This window comes from Fulmarus glacialis, unplaced genomic scaffold (assembly GCF_000690835.1).
Source record: "Fulmarus glacialis isolate BGI_N327 unplaced genomic scaffold, ASM69083v1 scaffold11321, whole genome shotgun sequence".
Taxonomy (NCBI): Eukaryota; Metazoa; Chordata; class Aves; order Procellariiformes; family Procellariidae; genus Fulmarus; species Fulmarus glacialis.
The window spans coordinates 3,499-29,764 of NW_009190898.1; the positions used below are offsets into that span (position 1 = coordinate 3,499).

General features: G+C 38.4%; 1 protein-coding gene across 1 annotated transcript; it reads right to left on the reverse strand.

The window, feature by feature from the left end:
* Positions 1–1,129: 1,129 nt before the first annotated feature.
* On the reverse strand, positions 1,130–26,040 carry ARHGAP17 (Rho GTPase activating protein 17). The gene is made up of 20 exons (XM_009586478.1): positions 26,036–26,040; positions 25,420–25,459; positions 21,229–21,333; positions 20,355–20,431; positions 19,153–19,264; positions 18,875–18,951; positions 18,059–18,170; positions 17,213–17,281; positions 16,975–17,056; positions 14,730–14,857; positions 14,227–14,338; positions 13,566–13,647; positions 13,026–13,106; positions 12,184–12,297; positions 11,725–11,816; positions 11,438–11,594; positions 9,972–10,214; positions 7,728–7,891; positions 6,680–7,297; positions 1,130–1,296 (listed from the first exon to the last, which is right to left on the reverse strand). The coding sequence occupies exons 1-20, from the start codon at positions 26,038–26,040 to the stop codon at positions 1,166–1,168; spliced, it is 2,601 nt and encodes an 866-aa protein (XP_009584773.1). The 3' UTR covers positions 1,130–1,165.
* Between the last annotated feature and the right edge of the window lie 226 nt (positions 26,041–26,266).

Sequence of the window (26,266 nt, forward strand, 5' to 3'; positions counted from 1 at the left end):
CAATAAAATGTATTATGGAGCATTAAGGAATTTACAGTTTAAGTAAATTAATTCAACTAGTTATATGAATGTTACCTGAATTGACTAGTTTCCTCTCCCTCCCTCTCATTCGCAGAAACTGTATGGCCTGTTCCATCTCATTTCTCTGCATGATACAGGCTGTATCCAGTGTTTCTCTTTGCAGCTGGACTCATTGTGTTTAACGTGAATCTACACATTAAAGAATAGATACATATTCATTCCCAGTATGCTTCCGCTACAGTCCTTAAAAGAATAAGCTGAGCAGCCAGCAACTCATGAGCTACAAAAGCCCAGGGGATGATTGTGTAACCACTAGAAGCAGTGTTACTCACAAACTTGAATAAAGATGCCTTAAGTTGACAAAAGACAATCTTTAATTTTATAAATGTTCACCCAACTGATGAATCCAAACAGATGTTTCAAAGTTCTTTCAAAATTCAACCATTGTCAATGAAAGCACAAAAAACACTTCCAGAGTTTCATCCTGAAACAGTTGCAAGTTTCACATAAACAAAAGCAGGCTTGGTTAATACAAATAACTATGAAATAAGTATTAAGTACTGATCATTAAGTAGCAATGAAATGATTAAAGATACAGTAAGTTTCCTTCTACAGTATGATAGTCCTTCAAGGCACTAGAATACATCCACAGTTTTGACAAGGCAACTGATAACCAGCAGTCACCACCAGCACTCTGGCATTTTTTGGTTCATGTTTTAAAAAGAATCTGCAGCAAATCTGTGAGGGAATGTCTCTTGCAAGGCATCTCCTTGTAATGTCTAAGAACTAGAAATAAAAGTCTAACCGTGACATTAAAAAGATTATTTCCATAATACATGCACTTTAAATAACTAATATTCTGCTTCTTATTCTTTTGGAATTTCTGCTAATACCACCTGTATTAGCAGAAATTATGCTTCCTATGCAAGTTTCTGCAGTAATCAATTCCTTCCATCCAAGATTTTGAAAACTACTGTTGAGACACAGATCATTAAACTTCTTCTGAATGGCTAAATCACTTTCTCTGCGATGCACAAGTCAAACTCTACACAGTTTTGCCATATCGTCAAAAGAAGCTTTTCACTGTTAGGTCTGTTAGTTTTCCCACCAGGAGAGGAACCTTTAAAAAGTTCGAGAGTTTCCATTACAGAGCAGTGCTTTCTGTATCATTGTCAATATCGAGCATGAGATGGTTGTGCAGTTCTTTGCTCGCTGTCTCTGTAAGAAGCTCTGAAGAAGGGTTTTGAAGTGGTTCTTGAATACTGGAATTAGAGTCTGCACAAAAAATGGAATAGCAAGTTTAGCAGTCTGGACAGTGACATCTCATTCACTAGTGTATTTCTGGTGCATTTCCTTAGAAAGAAAAGGGAAAGAAAAGATCAACAAAGGCATTTCAAACAGAGGGCTGGCACATATGTGCACATGCACACATGGAGACAAAAAGGCTAAGACAAACTAAAAAGCTTATGTTTGAGTTGCTTCTCCTACATACCTTTTTTCAGTCTGGTACTTAATAAAAGAAAAACATTTCTTTCTGAAGAATGGAAGACAGCAAGTACCATTTAGTATCAGATTCCTCAATGCCCCTTAAGAGTGACACGTTACTCCAGACTTTCATGTCAAAACACAATGGTCACTCAGCAAAAAAATTGGCACCTAAATCATCAGCCAGGTAAACAACCACCTGTGACTTTTAGAAGCAACAGGAACATGTATGGTGTTAAAAGGAGGCATTGTCACAAGAAGAGGAAGAAATTATTTAAACGAAATGCAGATTAAAACCCTTTCCTGTGTATAAAACAGAACATCATGTTCTTTGCCTCTTCTGAGGGGAGGAGAATTTTGTTCAAGCCAAGGTGTCCAAGAAGGACCTCAAAATGTTGCATTTCTGCTGACTGACTGCTCTGGTAGTTAGAAGACCAGAAAAATCGGTAACAGTTCAAAAAATGTACTGAAAATATCAAGTCACTATTTTGGAAAGCTAATTTATAATACGCCATGGCATCACTTATTGCAACATAACAGCTGATCCAAATAGAAAGTCATTTAGATCACTTAAATCAATAAAAAGAATCCAAATAAATACCTTGCTTTTAAACTTAGGTGGCATAGACAGACATCCTATAAAGACTTTGACTCATATCTCAAGCATTGAGTCTTACATTTAGCCCAGAAGTTATTTATAAATGTTCAAGTTGAAAATTTCTGAGCAAAATGACATGGAAGAGGTGAAAGCAGACACAGAACTGAAGTCTGAGTGCAGCCTCCCCTGCTTCTCTCTCAGCCCATTACTGGAGTGCCAGCCAGCCTCACGCAGCTGGAGTAATTCTGTATTCAGTGATACTATTAATGTCGTAGCTCCATCATCTCATGGCCTGACACCAACTGGCTTGCCTTGCACCAGAGAGTTAAATGTTCTCATCTCTACTGCTGCAACTTTTCCAAAAACGACATCAGGATTCCAGGATTTATGTTTTCTTGCGAGGTGTGAACTATAAATTTTCTCCCAAGTCTTGTATCACAGTCTTGGGGAGTACTGTATTTTGCTAAGATAGCATTTCAGTGGTAATGAAATCATCCAGAAGGCACAGAACAAACCACCAGTACTGTTATGACTCGTTAAACACCACCATCTTTTAAAGAGATTTCTCTCCCCAGCCCTCATTCTCATTTTGAAAATCAGCATCAGCTATACCCAGTGAACAGTGCCTTGGGGCACCTATAAGACGGTCACTCTTCAAGAGACCTTTGATAGCAATGAGGAAATAATTACTGGGGCTACTTTAAAACCAAACCTTTTCACTTAGCCTCACATTCATGTGTTTAAAATAAGTCCCTTTTAAAGTCAGTTGATTTAAACTTTAGATTTTTTTAGTCATTTTTACTATTGCTAACAGAAGCAATATTACATAGAAGAATCAACTGCAATCATGCGAGTTCCCAAATTCTTCTTGCATTTTTCCCTTACTCAAAATGTTCCACACTGCGCTTGGCCACAGAAGAGATGAGCACAGAACCAAGTAGCAGAGGTACTCTCCCTAGTATCTAACAATACCTGCTATTATGTTTGAATTTTCATTTAAAGTATGGTTCAAAAGGTGTACTTCAACTTTAGATGCAGGCACAGAAATTCTCTCTACCACGACTGCATATTGAAGGATGAATCAGAAAAAGAGGTAACTGAAAGTGTGAGGTGACACAGGAAAGAAGTATTTGTGACAAACAATAGTACGGCTACTTCAAATACAAAATGAAACTCTGTATAAACCACATAGATTTCTAGATAGGATTTTCTGTACGTGGAAGAAGTACAATGTGAAACTGGCCAGTCAAAACATGAACAACTTTATACATTCTAGTCTCCAGAACTTTTAGTACGTTAATATAAGAGCGAGCAAACAGCCATTTTTTTTGCATGCCACACTAACGATAATGCAAGCAAGCAGTGTTATTTGTGACAGGTTAGTAGTGGGCATTAGCACACACATGATTATGAATTAGCAACGGTTTTGGCCAATCATGTGCCTTTTCCTTACCATTGAACTTTCCAATACAGTTCCTACTGAATGCAGGTCAAACATCTAGATTATTTAATAAAATTTTTGATTAGAATATTCTTTTCTAGGGCTTATTACTTTAATATATAAATAGAATTTGAGGCATTACTGAAGTCCAGTACATGGACAAAGGAATTCAACAGTATCCTGAAAAGAATTCAGAACTCCTGTTCTGATATTATGAAGTTTGCTGGCAACTTAATTTTGGCTTCCATTATTCCCTTCTGTCTTCCCTTGCTCCACTATTTAAGGTTAAAATTAAAACCAGCTATTTCACATTGTGAATTAGATAAGTCAGTCTACAATAAGTGCTTTTATGTGCACGTGTAAATGTTAGAGCAGATGCTCTTATGTAATATGCAGTGGTGTTAATTCAGAACAAATATTAATCCTTTAAAAAAAGATTGATCTGGAAAAGGTGGGTGATCCTGTACTGAGTGTACTGCTGTAGGTAGGTAAGCCTGAGTATCACTTCAACTGTTCCCCAGGTGGTTTTTTTGTAAAACATACTAGATTTTCTAGGTTTCTTTATCAGTTTTGCTAGAGAATCAGCTTTCTTTTACTGGCTTTCCTGCATGGCAGTTTTCACACTATCGTTCACTGTGCACAACTTACATGGCCAATTTGCTACGGTTTGCACTTGAAAGGAATGAATATCAAGTCTCTCCAGTTTTAACACTGTTTCAACACTGTTGATTTCAGTACTTTTTTATATTTACCCAGACCACAGGACAGTCGTGTACCTCTGTTATACCTGTAACTTAGCTGAAAAGGATTCAGCACTAAGTTGTAATTCACAGCCATATCCAGGCTCGGTTGTGCCAGTCACTCCCCTTTAGCAGATGCTTGCTTTGTGCAGCTTAAACTCCCCCACTAATAAAGTGGCCCCCTGCATACCAGCTGGACATTATTTAGAAGGCAAGTATTTCTCCAGTTACACTGGGGTAAAACAAATCCTGCTTGTCTGCTATCGTCAAAACTATTTCCTCAGAACCAGAAAAATTCCCAAATGAAAACAAACATGGTCAACCTATGAAACACGACTTAGAAATTAAGAAGTCAAACTTCCTTGAAGTTTGACTCGTCAGCACTGTTCCCATTCGTAACTTATTTGTAAGTGCTGTAAAGATCCAGACCCCAGCCTTATTTCTGAATTCAGTTTTGAAATAAATTGCTCTTGTATTTTAAAGATACTGAAAAAAAGAGCAGAAGTACAATAAGGAAAAGTCTGTTATTTTAAAAAGCAAAGCTACTTTTTAGTTGCTTAAGCAGCTCATTTACTGCTAGTTTCTCAAATTTAAGAAAACTGTACTTCCAACTTGACTTCTCAATCCAATACTAATTTCAGTATCTTTCCTGTAAGAAGTCAAATCTTGAGATAACTCAGGAATGCAGCCTCAACTTTTTCAGCCTGTCATGCAGTTGTTACCTTAAAAAGGTAGCACCTCTAACCCATTACATATGAATAGTAAGATTATTAATGTGTCATTTGGCAGCTGCGATTGAACAGACTAGTACTATTAGTGAGGCTGGAGCTGACAGAATGCAAATGCAAACATGCCAGAATGCAGATGCTGCTGGGTGCTTTTCTGCAAAGGGTTTCAGTCACATGAACACTATTTTGCCAAATAAATTCCAAGTAGTTAAAAATAACTGAAAACCTAAAATGAAAGCTACATTAAAATGCAATCATATAATACTGAATTGTAGGAAAAACCATGAGCTTCAATATTTGCCTGCACTGAACAAACCTGTTTTAAATAGGTCACTGCTTCACACTTGACTTGTGGACTAGTAGTTCTGGTGACTTTGTGTGAAGTGTTACTCATTTCATTATAGTTATTTTTACAATTTGTTTTAAGGAATAACTTAATGTTCACAGGGCTATTAAAATTAAGCTGCGTAGGTCTTAAAAATCTCTTACAAACAGAATGATATGTAGTAATGAGATAACACAGAGTTGACAGAGAGCACATATTCCAAAGCGCATATACAAAATAAAGCTACAAATAAAATATTGCTGTGCAGGAGCATTTTAGCTTATATTGCATGTTTCTGGTAAGTACAAACCTTATTCGCAGTAACCATCCCCACCTGTGAAGGCATCATGGGGTAAAGCTGTTAGGCAACAGAATTTATAATTTGCATTCTAATACATTAGTCTTATTCTAGAGAAGCTGCAGTGTCACTGGAAAGTTTTAACCATTATTAAATACAAGTAGATTTAAAAGCATTAGTCTCCTACATTCATTATCTCTTCCTTCAGAATTTCCTAAAATAAGCAGAGACTAAGCAGGAGAACATTTCAAGATCTGCTAGTTTTGACTGTCCTCAGCAGTTACCTTTTCTTTTTCCCCCAAGACTTAAATTAACATTATCCCTATCAAACTAGTAACTACAAACTTCACGAAGTTCCTCTGAGAAGACAGAAAGTTTCTCTTTACTTCACGAATGTCTCAAAACAGAAAAAGAAGGCTGCATTTAAAATATGAAGATCTATCTAGAAATTGACCTAAGATACACAGTTAAATGTATGCGATTCTTCAGCTTCTGGATGTCCAACTTAAAAGCACATCAGAAGACTTCGTTCTCATAAGGTAAAACATTCACTGTGTTAGTATCTTGTCTATTGTATGTATCTATCTTGTCTATGTATCAGTGACTGCTTTTGGCATATGTATATGCTGAAATATTCTATCCTTGGCTACACCTTCTCCCTCCTCCAAATATTTTGGTTTTTGGCAATGGATGTATAAGCATAATTGAAACCGCCATGATGCTGAGCCTGGAGAAAGCCCTAGAGAGTTGGTTGCTATAACAGTGTTTTGCTTCCAAAGCAGGAAAAAAAAAAATAAAGCAAGGTAATCTACACTTCCCCCCAAACCCTTCCGCCTCAGGAAGAACCTTCACTATGGAAGTGCCCCAAATCCTCATGCACAGAATAGGCAGGTAGGCATTTTAACTGGAAATGAGCAATTTAGTATTTTAACTGTTATTTGTGGCTTTCAGTTGCCCTGCCCAAAATTCATTTACAGCTACAAACATTATCTTCTTCAATTCCACTCCCTGAGGAGACACCAAATATGAAAGAATCTGCTCACCTGTTACTATTTTGGAAGCTGTTTGCGTGGGATTTGCAATACCACCATCTCCAGCCAGCTGAGAAGGAGGATGAGGCGGAGGGGGAACACTAGGTCTATTTCTGGGTTTTGGTACCGGCCGTGGCCTTGGCAGTGTACCAGTCTGAGGTGGAGAGTGAGACTGGGATGTGTCTTGAGAAGATGGCTGTGACTGTGACGATGGGGAACTAGTATTATGTTTTCCTAGAGGGGGTGTATCGGGTGGTGTTGGAGTCTGTGGAGGAGTGTAACAGGGCTGCTCTGGTCCATGCTCACTGCTGGGTGCAGCAGGAGGAGATGCTTGACTGTTTGATTTGGGCTGCAGTGGAGGAGTAGCCTGTGTTGGGGGCTGTGGTGGTGGATGGCTGGGAGCTTGTATTGGGGAAAGGCTGCTGGAATATCTCCGAGGTGCAGAAACCTGGGAAGTGGAGGTCTGGGCTGCTCCTTGGTTTGCATGCTGAGCAGGAGGAGAAGAACTTCTAGCAGGTGGTTTTGGAGAGACAGAAGGCAGCTGAGCAGCTGGGGCAGAACTTTGGCTTCCTGGCTGCCCTGGAGGTGGGTTGGCTGGCTTGGGAGGGGCTGGTGCAGGCTTTTTAACAGCTGTTAAGAGAAGAGGTGAGATTTCATGGTTGTGTATTGTGAAACCAAAATCCTGAAGGAAAGAAATTAGTAGCACAAAAGAACTGTAATGTAATGTTCTCAAGTACATTATCAAAATAAAATGGTGAATTATCAAATAAAAGCAATATCAATAGGAAGCTACAGAAATTTGTCAAGGGTTTACTAATCAATAGTCTTTGAGTGATTTTGTTAAACAGTATTGGTAACATTACTACCAGCATTCATGAAAGAGCCCAAAAGTCAAAGATGCACTTAGCTAGGCCTTAGTGAAATGCAAGTGAATTAAACCACTGTCTGCAATAAAGGAAGAGATACTGATAAAATTATTTTAGTAAGCATTTTTGCAGTACATAAAGAATTGGAACTTAGTGGCTTCTCAACTTTGTTGAGAACAAAATGAAAAACACACCTCTCCTCATTGAATGGGGACTGGGACCTGCTGCATTCTGTGGCTGATTAACAGAAAGCTGATTAGCGCTACTTGTTGACTGGTTCTGGACAGTGCCCGCATGCCCGCCATTTCTCACTGGTGGAGGAGTAGCTGAAGATGTGTTGTCCTTAGATTTTGAGGCACTGAAAATTAAAAATCCTAAATTAGAAGATGATTGTAAAAAGCCTTGCCCAGATCAGCTGCACCTGCTCAGGTTTACATTATGAACTGTGCTATAGTTCTGACCCTCAAAAGCTTCAGAAAAACTTCTGCACTGGCTGATATTTACTGACAGACTGAACAGTGCTACAACTCTTCAAACAAGTGGCAAGTAGGCTTTAGGCAAGCCCGTACAAAAGATTAATTACCAAAATTAGGAATACAAGTAGTTCTGCAGTATCACAGTACCTGTTTGAATGCAGTACTGATACCTAGGAGTACAGTCTCCATGCTAACGCATCCTCAGTGTATTTGCAGATCCTTTAAAACAGACTCCCAACATGAAAGCTCATCTAAAACGACTTCTCCAATCTCCTCATTCAAATATATCTATCATGCCTATAACTGTCAGCCTTTTCAAAATATTCTGTCACAGCATCACATTCAATTCGCTGGCGGTTATCTGGTAGACCTAGTTACTAAGGATCAAGTGATGGCAATCTGTGAAGCTCTGCCAGAAAAAAACCATACCAAATATGTTGGTACATAAACCAACTTGCTACATATAGTATACGGGTGAGGCAGATGTAGTCCTCACAGCTGAAGCCCCTGGAGCCTTTGGAAGCTCTCAGGAGGGCCCAGGGACTGCAAGAGCTGGGTGTGGAGAGAGCAGAGGTTCTTTTCCCTTCATTGACTGGCTGAAGTCTTCTCTCCACCCTACCTGGAATTAAGCTTTTACCTTGCTGGGAAACCAGAACTTGTTTTGAGGGAGCAACCCCTGCAAAATCTTTGAGATTGAGGTCAGGACAACTCAGCTCTTCCTAACCTTTGGCTATGAAGACAATAGAATCAGGGGGAAACACAGCACTCGAGCATGAACCAGCCAAGGTAGTACTGGGCAGTGCCCCCTCCTCTTGCTATGCGCTTGCAATCTTCACTCACTTCTCTACAGTCTCTTGCAGCATCTTACTCATCTCAAAAGGACTAACACCTTTCAGTCACTTTTACTGGCACATTGAAATCCTAATTTATCCAGATGCTGTTAATAAATTGCAAGAACTTGAATGCAGAGTTTGTGCAGATTTTAAATGCAGCTTTTAGACACTACTCTCAAGGTTTTGTTTTAGCTGCCTATGCCACAAAAGACATTTGTGGAGGAAATACTAGTTTGTGGGGGATTTCTGAAAGAGAAGTAGTTTTTGTAAAAATGTCACCTGAGAACAAAAGCTACATGCAAAAGAGTCAATGCTGCGTCGAACTCCATGGTGGTGTTTTACCATAAGATGCAGTGTAGAAGGCTGATGTCTGGAGAGCACTACAGGCCTTTACCTGTGGTTCGTTTTATCTCTCAGACCACAAAATATTGAAAGCAAAGCGCTGTTTTCACCATACGTGAAAGGAAGAGTCAAGGTTACTCCCATTAGTCTTGGAGTCTGTCTATACTGATACTGAGGACTTGATTGCACAAAGTTTCAATAGTAATTAAGTAGCAAAAAAGCCTGTATACATACTTGTCCTAAAGAAACTAATACTGATGTATGATAAATCGACTTCCAGTTTTCTAGCAAGTCTGGTCATCACTAACACTTGCTACAGACAAAAAAAAGAGACATATCCAGATAACGTGTACGAGAAACAACAAACAAGACCAACATGTTTCTAGTATTGCCAATGGTAGGTTTTGTTCTTTCGGCAGCAAACTGATAGTCGTACTGTGTGGACACCTCTAGAGTATAACTTGGAAAGGTCAACATGGGTAGTAGAAATACAGTCTTTTTTAGTATTTTTCATCATCCTTTTTTTCCCCAAGAATTCTCTTATTTTAGAAGATCAATTCTGGAACATACAGAACAACGTATGTTATTTTAGGGGATCGATTCTGGAACAATATGCATGGCAAGAGAGCTCTTGCATAGTGCTTCTGCCCACGCCTGAAAAGGCTTCACACATGAGAACCTGCATTCCAGTTAGAAGAGGTGCTTTGTGAAGCAGATACAGTTGACACATCAGTTTGCTGCTGAAGCAGCCTGCTAAGCCACTGCCAACAGAAGCCATGCCTCTTACCTGACATCCTCATTTCCTTGACTTTGTAACTGTTCTGCTGTGCCAGCAGAGAGAGCAAAACCAGCACCCACTGGGCTTGTTTCAGCCACAGAAGCTTGTGAGTGCTGCTCCGCTCCAGACTGAGCCAGCACGCCAGCCTCCGTGGGTGGAAGTGGTGGCTGGAAAGCTGGGGATGTGTGCTTTCTATTTATAGTGCCACATCTCCGAGGATTCGCTTGGAAGTCCATAACCTTGACACCAAAGCTACAGAAAGAAGAGAGAGTAAACACACCACGCCAGCCAACACCAGGTAACTAAAGCAACAGGACAATTGGATGTTATAACCCACACAGACAAATGCAACCCCTGTTGCTTAGCATGCAAAGCAGCAACAAGGAAAGCTTCAACTTTCTGCATATAACACCGTTAATGTTAAGACATGCAACACTATTTGGCTTATCCACACAGAGCGGTAAGCTAAACATAAGTGGAACAAACTATTCAATTACATTTGAAGACAGACATTGATGACAATGAGGCCAAAACACTCAGTAATTTTACATGTAAATACATACATTTCCTTAACATACCAGAGTATCTCCTCACTGAATATATTTTGCCACATGAATTTTGTTTCTATTACACACCAAGTTGCAGCACAGATTTCAAGACAGACAAAGAAAGCCACTGGATATACACTATGATTTGTGTTTAAAGGAGAACTATGGATAAACGGACTAAAATTCTAACAGATTTTAGAATGCACATTCATTCTAGAATTTAATTTTATTTTATTCTTATTGTGTTAAAGTTGGTAAAACCTGAACTGATTTTCTCCTTCCTCTGTCAGTGCTGATAAATTTGCATGTGGCTATCCATAGTTAACATTCAGGTAACAATTTAACATTTGCATAAACAGCTAAAAACAAAACAGCACATCACTTGAATATTCATGATATGAGTGATAATAAATGAACGTTACACTACATGTTATAGGGGAAAACAGCACGTTTCATTTTTATTTTTTAGCATTCTACTGTTTGCTGTGGTATACTGTACCATCATCAACTCAGAAGTCTTACCATGAAGGCACCAGGTAACACCACCTCAGCTTATGGGCTTTGAAAAAGAAGCCATGGAATATCAGAAGTTAGATACTGATAGATGCTACTATATACACTTCTGTTTCAGCGGATTTTAGACCCCCCAAATCTGTAATAGGAAAATGGTAACTGGAAGCAGTAATTATCTGCTTGTTTTTTACCATGCATAGAGTACAACTGGAAGCAAATACCAGTTCATTACCTTTGAACCTTCCTCAGGCTGCAACAACATGGGGTGGAAATAAATCACTCTTGTTACCTATAGTATTTCCATGAAATTCTTCTCCTGAGACCAGTAAAAGTGTGTCTGATTACAGCCTCCTCAGTAGTCCAGTTCTCAGGAGTAAGCTAATAATTGAAACCTAACCCATGAATGAAACATACCTTTCCTTCTTCAATAAATCCCCTTCCATTACAGTCATACTAACAGGCCTCTTCCGTTCCAGTGTCCCAGATTCATATTCATTCCCAGTGTGTGACAAGTGATTTGAATTAACAGCAAGAATTGCAACAAATGCCCCAGACACATTGAAATCTTGATCTGGAAGAGAGACAGACAGAATGCATCCTAAGACATACAAAATGGTGCCTCACTGCAAAAAGCTATTGGAAGTTTACCTGCGTAGGGTTATAACAAATACAAAATTCTTTTAACTATGGCAAGAATTTACCTCCAGGGAAGAACCAGTCTGCATGCTGAATAATTGGCTCAATAACTGCTACCACATGGACTGAAGTTGCTGCTGCCATTTCAGCAAGGGATCTGCAGAAGAAATTTGTGGAACACTTTATACAGAATTCTATCAAAGAAAATAAAAAAAATAATTCATGTTACCTAAATGATAAATTATGCTAAGCATGACGTATCAAGACTCCTAAGTACCACATAAAGAGCAACTTCACACTCTGATGAAATCTAGACTCTTCAGGAACACTCACAGCATTTGAAAATACTCCTAAAAAGATGCACGGCTAAAAGGATCTGGAGGCACAGGTTGAAAGAACATTTGAAATATTTTTTAGGAAAATAGTCTGTTGCTGTGAATAGTCTACATGATTTAAAACAATTTGACAAGAAATTCTACAGCTTCATGGAAGTTCTGTTTTGTAGCTTTCCTAGAACAACTTACCCTTCATTCTTTGCCCATAACAAGTTGGGGCCCAAGACTATTGCAACATTGCTGGGTGTCATTTTGTTAACATCACTGTTCTGTGCAAGCTTTGCTAAAAATTTGATTAAATACCTACAAAAAAGGAAAGAAATAATTAAACAGCAGGAACTAAGCGCATTTCTTGTTGAAAGCAACTAAGTAAAAATTCAAGAACTTGTAAAGACAGCTCCCAACAAAACAGAAATGAGACAAACAGTCTTCTTGCTTGGTAGCTGGCTACTAAGTTCCTACTCATGAATCATAGAAGTTGAACTAGGTAGAAAAGAAAGCATTTCCCACCTTAGCAAAATAGAAGAAATACAGAACTATTATATTTTCAGAAAAAACGTTTAGATTGAGAATGCCCACTCAATAGCTATTTTCATATCCTATAATGGAACTTCCACACTTCTAAGCGTCACCAGAGTTGGTTTTGTTCTGATTCATTCCCAAAAGGCAAAACCAAGAGGAAAAATAATATGTGTAAGATATACCCAGGTGATTTCTGAGTCTGGAAAATACAATGAAGAGCACAGCTGGTGAAAAGTCAGGTACTATTGCCAAGAGCATGACCCTTAAGTGGAAGCATTCTATGCATCACTATTTCATTACAGTCAACAGTGAATTAACTTGACTGAAAAAGTCTACCACCACCAATGCACACCAACTACTTGATAAAACAGGATGTCCTTTTATAAACCTAACTGAATTTGGCCAAGAAAAAAAACCACCTAGATTAGAGTTTTGGTTAATCAGCTTTGAAACATAGTACTCCAGCATCAAAGCAGCTGTGCTGCAAGTCAACAGATGTTCATACATACCTGAAATTAGCATGATAATGCTTAGGTAATCTGTTACAAATTCTCCATAACTCTTGTAGCTTCTTATCCTGGTCCTGAATACTGAAAGGAAAAAAAATTTCTATTACAGCTTACTTTCAGATCAGGAAATTGTTGTTTCTGCAGTGAACAAAGAGATGACTGTATAACCTTCCATTTACGCCAAATAAATGCACTGTTTTGTATTCAGTAATTCAGTAACCTGCTCGTCAAATCCCTGAATTATCTCTGCCTGCAATGAAAGAAGGCTGCTTAAGCATCAGTACTATGCAGCCAACAGCCTGAAGCAGCCCTTATGTTTAAACATAAAATAGATATTTCACCACATTTTTGTGCAATTAGTATTAAGGTAAACCACAAAATTTAAAGTAATTTGTTATAAAAAATATTCACCTGTTAGAGCAGAAATAAGAAAGTAAACTCTGTGAGCTTGGTCTTTTCTTTTGAATTCGTATATGAAGAACCAAATTTGATAAAAACCTGTAGACTCTTTTCCTATATAACTATTTTTAGTATGCTTACTTCGCAGCTTGTGTCCATTCTTCATATAGACTGTAGGTCATTAAAGGTTCTGGCAACTCTCGCAAATAGGATTTCAAGGCACCTGCAATGCAGATGAGAAACAGGTGAGCTTCTTAGCCAATGCTTTCAGTCTTCATTTAAAATTCTGTCCTCAGATTTGCAATTTTATCTATGCAATAGGACCCAAGTTCCAGTGAAACAGTGGGAAGACCTGACACTTCCACAGTCTATCTGCTCAACACTTAACACAAAAGGTCTTCCGGTAATTACTGTAATTTGACAGAAACATGTACTATGAAACTATGAATCACCTCTTCAGAACAAAGACCTTATTAAAGGTCTACATATGGCTCTAATCTCCCTTGATCATGTTAACACTCATGTCATGAGAGGAAATACGATATTTGGATTACTATGATCACCTGAATTTTAAACACCACTCTGTCATGCTGACATGAATACATCAAGCGTGATGAGCACGCGTACCCTACACTTATCTCTGTTAAGCTGTGCAATGAAGTGAACTTTCAATTTATTTTCATTCATAGTTTATCTGCAGAGATCAACACCTTACACTGCAGCAAGTCAACAGTTAAATGAACAGCATAAACTTGCATTGTATCAATTTATATCTGGTTTTGATTCAGAACATTCACAATACCTGCAACAGCATGGGGATCGGAATAAAATTCATCAAGCTGGGAAGTTGAACAGTCCAACGCAGCTTTCAGCTTTTTTAACTTGGAGGCTCCAGCAGCAATTCTGAATAAGCCCTGCATAATAAAAATAAAGTGTATTTGACTGGTAACAACATGTTAGTATAAGCATGTAACAGTAAAAGTTTTATGACAGCCTCTTTCAGAACAGTTTCAAGTCTGGTGTCTTCACCTTACACTGTTATGACCTAGCTGGCTCTTAATGTGTCACTACCATCTGACAATGTTTTAGTTCCCTCTCACCCTTGGACCATTCCTGATTTTTCATTCTAGGTGCATTCATCTCAAAGATACTTCAAATAGTGCTGAAGGTTATTCTCTTGCAAAAGATCTATCATCTACACTAATGAACAAAACTACTTAAGGAACTTGTTAAGTTCAGACACCAGTCCATGAGTTTGAGCTCTTTTTTCCTGTCCTTCATAGCACATGATATGGTATTACCTACCTCCTCTCTCATTCCCGTTTCCAAAAGCATCATTACACAGGCTTCGATAGGGACTGCAATTTCACGACCACTGCGCTTGAGATGCTCTTCTAGTGGAGTTCCAAAAGCTGGTTTTTCAGTCCATTTGTCTAGTTGGAGAGTATCAAAACACTGAGCAAAATATCTAACAAACACTTAAATTATGTCCCAGACAAGAAAAGAAGAAAGCCTCCAGCACAGCAAAGAAATTTGCAGAATACAATAGGAGTTTTACAGCCCTTGATTGGTAAAGTCCCTTATATCATGAGTAAAGAGAAAATGAGCTTGCTGGTGTTCAAGGAAAAAAAAATACTTCTGCATCTTTCTGGATGGAGTATCACACACAAATCCTGTGTGTAACTGGAAGTGCATGTCCCACTAGGCCTCGACACAAGTGCCATCACATGGCTGTAAGTTACACTAATTCTCCTTTGTCAAGACACCAAAAGGCTTAGGTTTGTAAGAATCTTTGGGGAAAATTTTGTCCAGAATGCATGACCTGGGCTTATCTTAGTTTTAACTGTATTTAAGGTGGATAAAAACTGAGCTGTTAACACAGTTTATTGCGGATTTAAGGAATCGGCAACTTAAAATGGATGTTAACAGCCCCAATGTCTTACATTAGAATTACCACATTAACAGCCCATCACTAATGCTTGCACAAATTTGCTATTCAATTTCTCAATTGTTGCTTAACTTTGAAAGTCAAAATTGGCACAAGTTTCTCCAAATTTAATGTGAATTTCTTGTTTCCTACAATTTATTTTTTCACCCATTTCTGCTGTCTTAACCGAAAAAAAGCAGATGTAAAAGGTTACTGTTAGTACAGATGCATTACTTCTTCTATGTGGAAAAAAGGTCAAGAAAGATGAAGACTTTAAAGAGTTCTCTGAAGACACAATGTGCTTCTGCAAAAGTTTTAATTTACCCTTTTTGTTTATGAAACCACATCAACTATATCCCTCATAAGGCTTTAGTTCCTCTCTTCCATTAACACACCACAAGAGGCACATGTCATTTTCCCCAGTTTTGCAAGTTACAGCAACATTAGGAAAAGAAATCTTGGTAATTGTTCAAAGTTACAGTAATATATACAACAGCTGGAAACAACTGGATTCATGCCCTACACTTAGATGTTAAATACTGGACCATTTAAACAACATGCCTCCTAACCCACCTTCTAGGATAGCTAATCTGTTCTGAAGCATTTGTCATATGAAAAGTTTCTACAAAGCACCTAAGCAACAAAACCAACAAATTTAAAGCAGTCATATTCATAAACAGAGAACCTTCCACACAGCCATAATGCAGCCCTGATTCTGTGTAAGCATCATTTGTTTGCATTACCTTGCCTCCCATCAGATCTACAGAGTGCAGATACTCTATCTCATCTTTCAGCAAGATGGTTATATTTCTTGATATATTTAGTTTAAGGCTCATCTTTTACAACTTGCATGTGGTCCACAACTGAAGATACTTGAGTCTTGCTCAGCTCAGATCATGTTTTTCTCAGACTTTGTTCAGCCTACTTCTTGTTCAAAGCACTTAGCAGATTAAGAGACAGTATAGCCAGTATTAAGGATAGCAATTTCAACAACACACACTGCATCTTCATACCGAACCATTAATGATACACCTTAACTCCCATTGACAATGGAAAGCTTAGTAGCATGGGGAAGAAATGAAGCTGTATTACTCGCTTTTCTTAACTGCTGATATTCAACACAATAATGTGTACACTCCGTTAGGCAGCTGTAGTGCAGTGAGCACACTGGGAAAAAGGATTGCATAAGAGGAGGAAAAAAAAGTCAAGCTCCTTAGAATAAGGGGAGTTTTTCTGATAATCGCCTAGTAATAATTCAAGAAGCAAGGACCCTAAAAAGTTCCTAATCACAATGAAACTTTCATTGGCCTAAAAAGCCAGGTATGAATTAGCAAAAGGTCACATGATATCAAGGAAGAAGTGCAAGCAAATAGAAAAATCCTTCCTTTACCCTCTTCGGTATCGGATAGATTCTTAATATTTTATTAGTGTGTTAAAATATGGCTGGAGAACTCCAGAGAACACAAAGATGGAATTATGCTTGGGAATGTAAAATTGTTAAGTAGATCAAAATGGCCTTATTAAATAAGTCTGCATGCAAGAGAATCAAGATAAAGGAGGAGAGTATTGTGCATAGGTGGCACAGGCAAGGAGAAGCATCAGCCAGAGCACAGGTTACTTTACCTTGATGGGCTTGAATTTCGGGTAGGACCTTTTCTATGACTGCTAATGCTTTTCTATGGTAATCTGCTTGTGCTTCTAATAACTGAGAACAGAAGCCACATTTTAAAAACAAAAAGAGCATTAGCTTCTGATGAGCACATAATACAAGACTAGAAGGTTTAGCACACAAAATACAATCTTTGAGAATCGAGTGTCTATGCACATACGTGCTGCAAAGTCATACTGAAAAAATACTCACCATAACAAAACATCTAGCATATTCCCCTTCTTTGGACACAAAGTTATACATGTCTGCTGCTAGCTGATCCTTTGAAAAAGAAAAGAATGCAAAATAGTACATCAAATTTACAGGGGCATTTCAACTTATACAGAAGGACAGAAGTACCTGTGTTTACTTTGCCTGCAGTAAGTTTGAACTATCGATTCAGGCAGTACAGGAAGCCAGTAATCCGCCTGCTCTGCTACATGTATTCTTTCAAGCAAAATTCATTCAAAATGCCTGACTTCTTTATATAGCAAAGCAGTTGCCCACTTAAGTCAACAATTGGATTTTATGGCAGTATGTTAGTTAGAGCCAATCCCTGCATACAAGGACAAGTACTACTAAAAGGTTTTTGGTGCTCAGCTCAACCGTGGCATAATGTAGTATTTGACAACTGAGAAGTGAAACTGAATGTGAACTGCTCAGAGCTGTAATACTCAGAATGCTCCTTTTATGTCAGCAGCCTGAATTTCATCCAGGTAGCTCTCACACTGCATGGCTACTCAGTGGCTTGAAGCACACGGACACCCTGAACATTTCAGTCAAGGCTAAGACACAGTTCCTTCTCATAACTGTCTCAGACTAAAACAGAAAATAATGTAAAATACCCACCTTAAAAAAAAAAGTTCCTCATTAAATTCAAGCAATTCAGACAGAGATCAGCTAGCTTTAAGACATTAAGTTTGTTAACAGCCACATAATTTGTGACTGCGGTAATCAGACAGCCAGTTCCACATGCAAGGCTTACAGAAGCAGCCATATTCTGATTGCTATTGTTGCTAATGAGAGGTATGTAAAGGATAGAGACTCATCTTGTCATACCTTGCATTGTTCTACTTTATTTCCAGCTTCATCCATCTCTTCTTTAAGAGATTCTATTTTTGAAGGATGCACTTGAAAATTTGTTCCTGAAGTCTTGTGGGCTTGATTATACCTGTGGAAGAAAGGCTTCAGTCATTTGGTGAAAACTAATATTAAACAAGAATCTGCATTTATGACTCCCTTGAAATTGGTTTCTTTTGACAGAAAACAAACCAAATAGTTTCAGAAGTTTTCCAACAGAACTAAGGAAGGTGCTCAAAACACACCATTTATGACATGCTGGCATAATTCACAAACAGCTAAACAACTATAAAAATCCACAAGAAATCCTGCATTCTCTACAACTTCTAACATGGGTGCATAATATGTTAGAACTAACAATCCCAGAAAATGCTACATAAATTATCACCACAGTTTAAGACCTTCTAAAGGGACTTAAGGGTAAGTTGAACAACCTAGGACTCTACCAATAAGATGGTTCAATAAAATGCTGTAAAAGCACTTGGCATGGTTACAAAATTAGACTCCTATTCAAGTTGACAACTTAAGTGAACTGGAAAGAAGATGAGTTTTCAGCATTTTTCCAATTATATATAGGCATGTAAGAGCTCCAAAATCTTGATTCTGTTTGTATCTAGCAGTCATGAGTCCTTTTTTGAATAACTTTAATGTAAGTTTGTCTTTTTTCAGCAAAGTATTAACAGGCATACAGTAGCATTTCAGAAGCAAGTACCAGCATTAGATCAGATGCCATGAGATGCCAACAAGAAGTTAACATGAACAGAAAAGGACCTAGTAATTAAAAATATTTCTTACCTCCCTCTTGCAGAATCCCAGTCCAACACCAGCTTTGCAAGCTGTTTCCTCTGCTTCTGAATGTTTGGGATCTCTGTCTAAAACAAGAATTCAAGGCTTACCTTTATTTTTAAATTGTGTATTGTAATAAACTACATTTTGTAGATTTCATATCCACTTTCCACCACTAATGCATGACCCCTTAGAACAGTTTTATTATTAGCCATGAGATAAACCCTTTTTGCTCAGTTTATACATAAATCCAGATTTATTTCTTCAATCAGGCTGAAGTGACTTACCTCTGTTAGTAGACACAGTGGATCTAAAACTTCTCTTTCGATCTGTACTTCATGCTGAGAGAGCTCCATTGCCAGTTTATTCTCTGCATCACCACATGTATCTAGCATTTTCCTTTAAGAATTATAGGAAGTTGTAATGTGAGTTACTACTGACTAAAGAAGAAAGATTCAAAACAAAACAGTGGTGGCCCTTTGTCATCTGCTACCCTTTTGGAAAGCTGTGTTGCATAAAGCAATGCATTATTTAATGGCATAAAACCAAGATGCTCTGTGCCGTCATGGGATAGGCAAGGAGTGTTATTAAACCTGTGTGTTCTAAAATTCCTTAGCCATTACAACATTTTTGGAGGCTTTAAGTCACATAGGTGATTATACTGGCCCTAAGGGCAGAGAAGTTAATATTAATTTCAAAGCCCATCCTTCCATCTCACCAGATGCAGGAAAATTGCTCAATGCAGTATTTGATTTTCTCCTAAGGTCCTTTAATGTGAAAAAGTCTTAACACCATAACGCTAAGCGATCACATATGCAGCAGTCTCAGCTTCCAAAACCATGATTTGACCTTTGTTTTAAGCTTGTTCTAAGGAAAAACCCTGTTCTCCAAGATTTTTATCCACGTTTAAGTCTCCTGCGACAGCTCATAAAAATGCACATAAGGGTTTCTAAGGTCATTCTACACTGTCTCCATTAGAATTCCCATCAGCAATAAGGAAACACATTTGCTCTAGGAATTCAGCATATTGACGTTCATTTGTTTCAGCCACTTTCCTGTACGTTGCAAATAAGCACTTTGCCAGGATAAGGAAATTGGCATTATTTTAAACTAGAAGCCATTAATGCAAACTGGCATTATTTTAAGTCATTAATGCAAAACTGCAGAACGCAGCATTTACACTAAATTTTAAACTTTAAATGGAGATAATAATTTTACTAATCCACAAGGAGAAAAGCCATTTTCAAAAGCTTTTAAGATAGTAGAGAATCAGAATCCTCTGGAATGCAATTCAGAGCAAGCCTAAAACTTGCCCCAGAATCACTCAAGAAGAAATGCTTGCTCACTTTTTCTCCCTTTGGATTAGAGAAGGAATCTACAAATATTCGTTTCATTAGATTGAAAACAGCCTTTATGTACCCAAAGTCTCTAATTAGAGCCCTGCAGGCAATAAAATGACAGACTGCAACTTATAAAGCCAAATACTTACCCCAACAGAGTTTCATCACTTAGCTGGACAGATCCTTCTTGCATATTTTGAGCAAGAGCTGTCAGAGGAAGTTTTTTCTATGGAACAGAAGGAACAGTGCTTAGCTTAGAGCTGTTCACCCTTTCCAGCTTTCCCAGTACATTCCCTCTAAGATTTTTCTCTTCTTCCATATGGTTTCTATTATACACATATGCAGCTTGTTCCTTGACTTTAAGAAAATGCCAAGTCACAAAAAGTTTCAAGCCTCAAGACTCCTGTTCTCAGATATTCTGAAAAGCACTTTCTTCTCAGTCTTAGTTGGAATGACTGGGCCAAAATGTATCTCAACTACTGTCAAAGACAAGTAAACAGCTTTAACTTGAAATCTAAGCAACTAGCTTGTCATCTATCTCTCTGCAGAGGTTCGTTCTGTGCGCCCGTTTTCAGGAGATCTCTATTATTCAATAAAAGGAGAAAACATGAATGTTAATTATTTCTGGTTCTAACACTTCAAGAAAACCTACATACAGCTTTGCTAAAGAGGGGCAGAAATCAAACGTGTACAGAAAAACATCTACAGTTAATTGGAGATTTCAGTGCACAAAGATAATTCTAAGTATGAGGAGCTTGACCAGTGTTGCAGAGTATCGTCTCTTCTTAGTCAGGTCTTATGAAAGCTGTAAGTACTCAGCACATTGCAGAAACAAGCGAGCATCCTGACACTACTAAGGTACTCCAAGGTCATATTACTGTATCTGGTTGGGGAATTGCAGCTAGCATTTCACCAAATAATGTCAACATGTGGATATTTTGAAGCATAGCAGCTGATCAGTATTTAGAAGGCCAGACCGTCAGACTAGTCTCAGAAAACAAGACAAAGGGCAATTGTACTTACATGTCTCTTATCAGGATCTGTACCATGCTGGCCCTGAAAACATGCAATTAATCGCTTCTGTGCAATGTGGCAAACAGATCTCACAGTGTCAAGACGTCTCTCGATCTAGTCGGCAGGAGGGGGAGAGAGGAGGAAGAGAAAACAAAGCAAAAAACAGAAGTTATTTTCCCGGCCTCAGCAGAAAATCTTCCTCCTGTACCACTCTTAGTTCTGGGTTGCATATTTCTCAAGTTCTACAGCTTACAAGAAGCTCAGATGCTTAGCAGAAGTGCCTGACAGCAAAAATGCTTGGAAAGATATTTAAATTGCTTTTTTTCTCAGTGGCACTGCAATTCAGTTGGAGCTCGCAATGCTCACAAGACTGGAGAGTGGAAGAGGGAGGAAAACATTGCCCCTACTTTTTGTCTTGGCAAAAGAGAATCAGGTTGATTCTTGCCATCTGAGATGAATGGCACATGCAGATATCTAAGACACTAACTTAGGGAGAAAACTGTGGGAAAACTCTCATATTTTTTTCATTGTGATCTTGTAAAGTAGAAGGCTAAAGACATATCTGACCACTCCTTTACACTAGGTCAAATGTACATACTGCAAGCTTTTATTGTGTTTCCTTCTCTGGCCATAAAATACAACGACAAAGTTCGTACATGCTAAGCAAAATAATATTTTCAGGGAGAGATTAATGGGATTCAAAAGGGATGTGGAATGAAAAAAATAGGAGTCAATGCACAAACAAGAGTTCTGTTTATCACAGTATATTTGAAACATGGCTTAGTACATAGACTGTGAATATGACAAAGATTAATAAACTGTTTAAGTGAGGGAATTTGGACTATTTTATTTCAAAGAACACCAAAAGCAAACTAAGTGATGAGCACTGGGATAGAACTGCTTATGGCACCGAGCTCTCTCTGCACAGCACCAAAAGAATGTGGTTTATCTGCATTTTGATGACTCACCAAGAATAAAACGAGGCTCTTTGGAATGGCTTCTATTTAAAAAGCAAGAAAAAAAAAAGTAGATTTCATCTGTAGAAATAATCTGAACAGATTCCAGTTTTTGATACAGCTCTAAATCACTGTTACATTTTCAGGAGGGCAATAATTCTCCCCAGCTTTCCTATCAATAATAAATACAGATTAGCTGACAGAGTAGTAATTTTAGTGCTAAGTTATTATGCCCCATGTTAGCTCCTGTTAAGGGTACCGTACCTGGATTTAAAGCAGGAGTTGGTTTTTCCAGAGGAGGCAGACTGCTATGTTCTAATGAACATGAAATGCTATAAATTCTCATTTAGAATGTTATACATCCAGGTAAGGATGACATCTTTTTCCTCCCAACAGGTTTATTTGGCACTACTACAATGGGATATGTATACCCCTAAAGTGGTTACAACTGGAAGGATGTAATTAGGTCCCAACAAAAACAGCTAGCAAAAACTACAGCTACTAAAAGGCACAGCAGATCCAACAGAAGAGGAGTGTGGGTTGGGAAAAGTTGTGAGGAAGAAGATGCCAGTGGAGGGAGGCACAGACAGATGGGACTTGGTGAGGATCAGCACAGAATCACTGCTGTTGGATGCAGGAGACCTGTCCTGAATGCAAGAGCAAGTGCAGGACTGGGCTCCCCATTTCCTCTCAGAAGAGGGGAGCACCTCTAGGCTGTAGCCTGGAGGAGCACCAAAAGCTGGGCCTTGGGGCTGTGCTGCCTTTGTAAGTCCAAAGGGAAGGTGAAAAAGAACCAGTATAGGAGGACTGGTGAGTTGAAGGACCAATGTAGGAAAGACTGAAGTTTCACTGGCTACGTGAGGCACTAAAGGGATTAAAACCTCATCAGCCACAAGATGATTCCAAGTTGAGGTGCTCAAAAATCTATTATGGTAGAGTAAGGTACAGAGAAACTGCCTGAGAAGGACTGCCTGAAAGCACAAGGCATTGCCTTTTATTTACAGAGTATGTACCAACAAGCTCAAAATTAAGTCCACTTCAAAAAAGTCCATATGAAGATATATGAACAAGAAGGTACTGTTTATGGTCTACCGTGGCAGCTAAGACGATTCATTTCTGTTTTGTTATCTTAAAAATTAAATACCACCAACACATTCTAAGTCATCCACTATTTGTGAAAACATTTATTTTTGCTTGGTCACATAATTAAGACTTCTTAAAATACTGAGCACAGGTTTTTTTCCCACACCTGGAACATGGTGACATCCTGTAACTGAACCATCTTACAGATCACAGCAGACTAACACAGCCCTCGTCAGCCACGCGTGGTGGCTTACGTTGCTTAGACAGACTCTGGAGCACATATATTCCCAACAGCTTCTTTCCAGGCAGTCTGAATGCCAAACTCAAAGGGCAGAAGACTGATAGGAAGAACATGACTCCAAAACTTCACGATAATATACTCTCCTCTCTGATCCGCTTTTTAGTTCAAAGATGTCAGGAAAACCATGAAGGACATTAATCTCCATTACGCTACCTTTGAACTGAAAATGTGACCTACAGGCCATGCTGTCTATACCCACAGGGCATCTTCAGTGTACAAAACCTCACACAATTGCTTTATTATAGACTACAAGGGCATGCCAGAAAGTGGGTCTATTGTAGAAGCCTTTCCAGTACTGAATTATACTCCTTGTCTTCAGACAGGAACACATCTAACAGAGATACTTGAAATGGAGTATTACACTTCAGAAAACAGAAAAAAGCTATGGCAATCCTATGTCAAAGCTTGAGCTAAATATAAAAAAGAACACTGTGAAACATGTTTATAAAGTGAACAGTACCACACTTTTAAGCTCTTTAATTAGATAAGAGCCTCTCTCCCTGCCACAAGCCCCCAAGAGCAAACAAACAAGTGAGTAAATTCTTCCACTTGGGTGTAGCCAGTCTGCTCTGTGCCTGGGAAAGCCTTGCTTGCAAAATTTTTTTGGCAACAAGCAGCAGTACTTTTGGCTTTCACTTCTTGTTACTATTCTGCAGCTAACCAAGAAAACAGATGGGCCCTTGACAGCTATCAAGGTGTTTTAACATCATTTATGCCATTTAATTGTACATATCTCTTTAGAAATTGGAAATAGTATTGTCAAACTGTTAAGATATTTATGGTTCAAATAAAGCAGCCCCCTGAAAAGCAGGGTAATATGTTTCAGGTCAGCTCATTTCACCATTACTCAAGATGATTTCATGTATTTGTGCTGAATTCAAGTTTTAAAGCTGATACATTCTCCCATCTTCTACTTTAATCTGAACAGCTGGAGAGATTTGAAATAAAAGTACTTGCACCATTTGTTTGGCTTCCATGTTTCATATACAGGTCCTGAACTTAAGCATACTAAGATGCTTTGTAATCAATTTGAAATAACCATTACACTTGAGGTCCCATGGAGCAGCTAGCCTGACTTCCCCTGCCAATTTATGTTCTGCCATTTTTTTTTTTTTAAAATTTATGTTCTGCCATTTTTTTTGGCAGAAACATTTCACAAAGTAACCAGAGGAAGAAAACTATGTAGAACAAATTTGTCCATGTAATCAGTCAATCTTGTTAATCTAACAGTTGCAACTAAAATTCCACCATGAAAGTAATGTTTGATTAGATGGCATACTTTCAAAAAGATGACAAGTCTGCAAACAAATCAAATGTCAGTGTGACAAATTTGAGAACAAGTATCACAAGCTACACAAGAAGCATTTGTGCATTTATTTAGAGCAATTCCAGACTTTCAGAAAAAATTGACATTAGCTATTAGCAAGCAGTTGGCATGTTTTTTGCCACTTCTCTTAAGGCCCAAGTTGACCTCTTCAAGAGAAACAGAAATGAAGACAGAAATCAGCTGTGCCTAATCAGTTTCTTCCCAGCTCATCGTCCTCCACCAGACAGACTGGCAAATCATTAGCACTAATTGTTCATAAGCTTAACAAGCTGGTTCATCTAATTAAAAGCAAAAATGCTTCCTCCTTCACTTTATCAAGCCATATGATTGGATTCAGAAACAGAAGTACCAGAGTTTTTCCACTCAAATTGTATCATAGTTTTTTCATGTGCTGAGAAGTCAAAGACATCCTTGTTTTCACACCTGTCATTTGCGGCATTTTTCTTCCCCACATTAGGTACTCCACAAAACTCAGAAGGCTCAAACTTCACAAAGAGCATTTAAAAAAATACATGTTAATTGTGTTACAATACCTGCAACAGGTCTTCACTGAGTACCTCTGTTTTCTCAGCCCTAAGGGAGGAAAAAAGACCATTGTCAGACTAATTAGCATGTTCAAGGTCAAAGATTGCTACAATGCTTTCAATAAAACCTCCTCAGTTTCAAGTTATAATCCCATTATGACCATTGCTGCAAACACCACCGTGTTCACGATGTCGTATGCAGCACTGGCTCCCGGCCCCAACCAAGGAGCGAACATGGATGGCTTGCCCAGCACAGGGTGCTCGGGAAAGCCTGACATTCCCGGAATCCCACCCACAGCACAGATCCTCTGCACCAAGCTCAACGATATTTCAGACTGCACACAGTTTAACAGCAAAGCAAACTGGAATCCTGAGTAACTTCACTTGAATGCAAAGATGTGCTGAAGCAACTTGAATTTCACTCCATGTTGTTAATCAGGTAACATTACCAACACACATGAACATAAACGAATATAAAGACATGAGGAAAGTAGGACAGCCAACTTCATATTTTTATATTCTACCACTGCAGAGCTTTAGCAATCAGCAATCAGTGGAAATGGTAGCCTGAACACCTTCACTTAACCTTACATGCACACAACCTTCATCAGAAATCTCCCATTACCTCATTTTGCTGACTTCCATAATACTAAAACAATAGAAAAGATTTATTACTTAAAAAGATCATCAGAAGTTAATAGTATTCCAAGTAAAGGTCCACCCTCAACAGAAAAATATCCGAATACTCACACATACTTCCAGACAAAAATGTTAACAGTTGTTACAAATATAATCAAACCTTTACACATACAATTCCACACCTTTTTCCAATCCCAGTTTATACTTTGAATTGTTT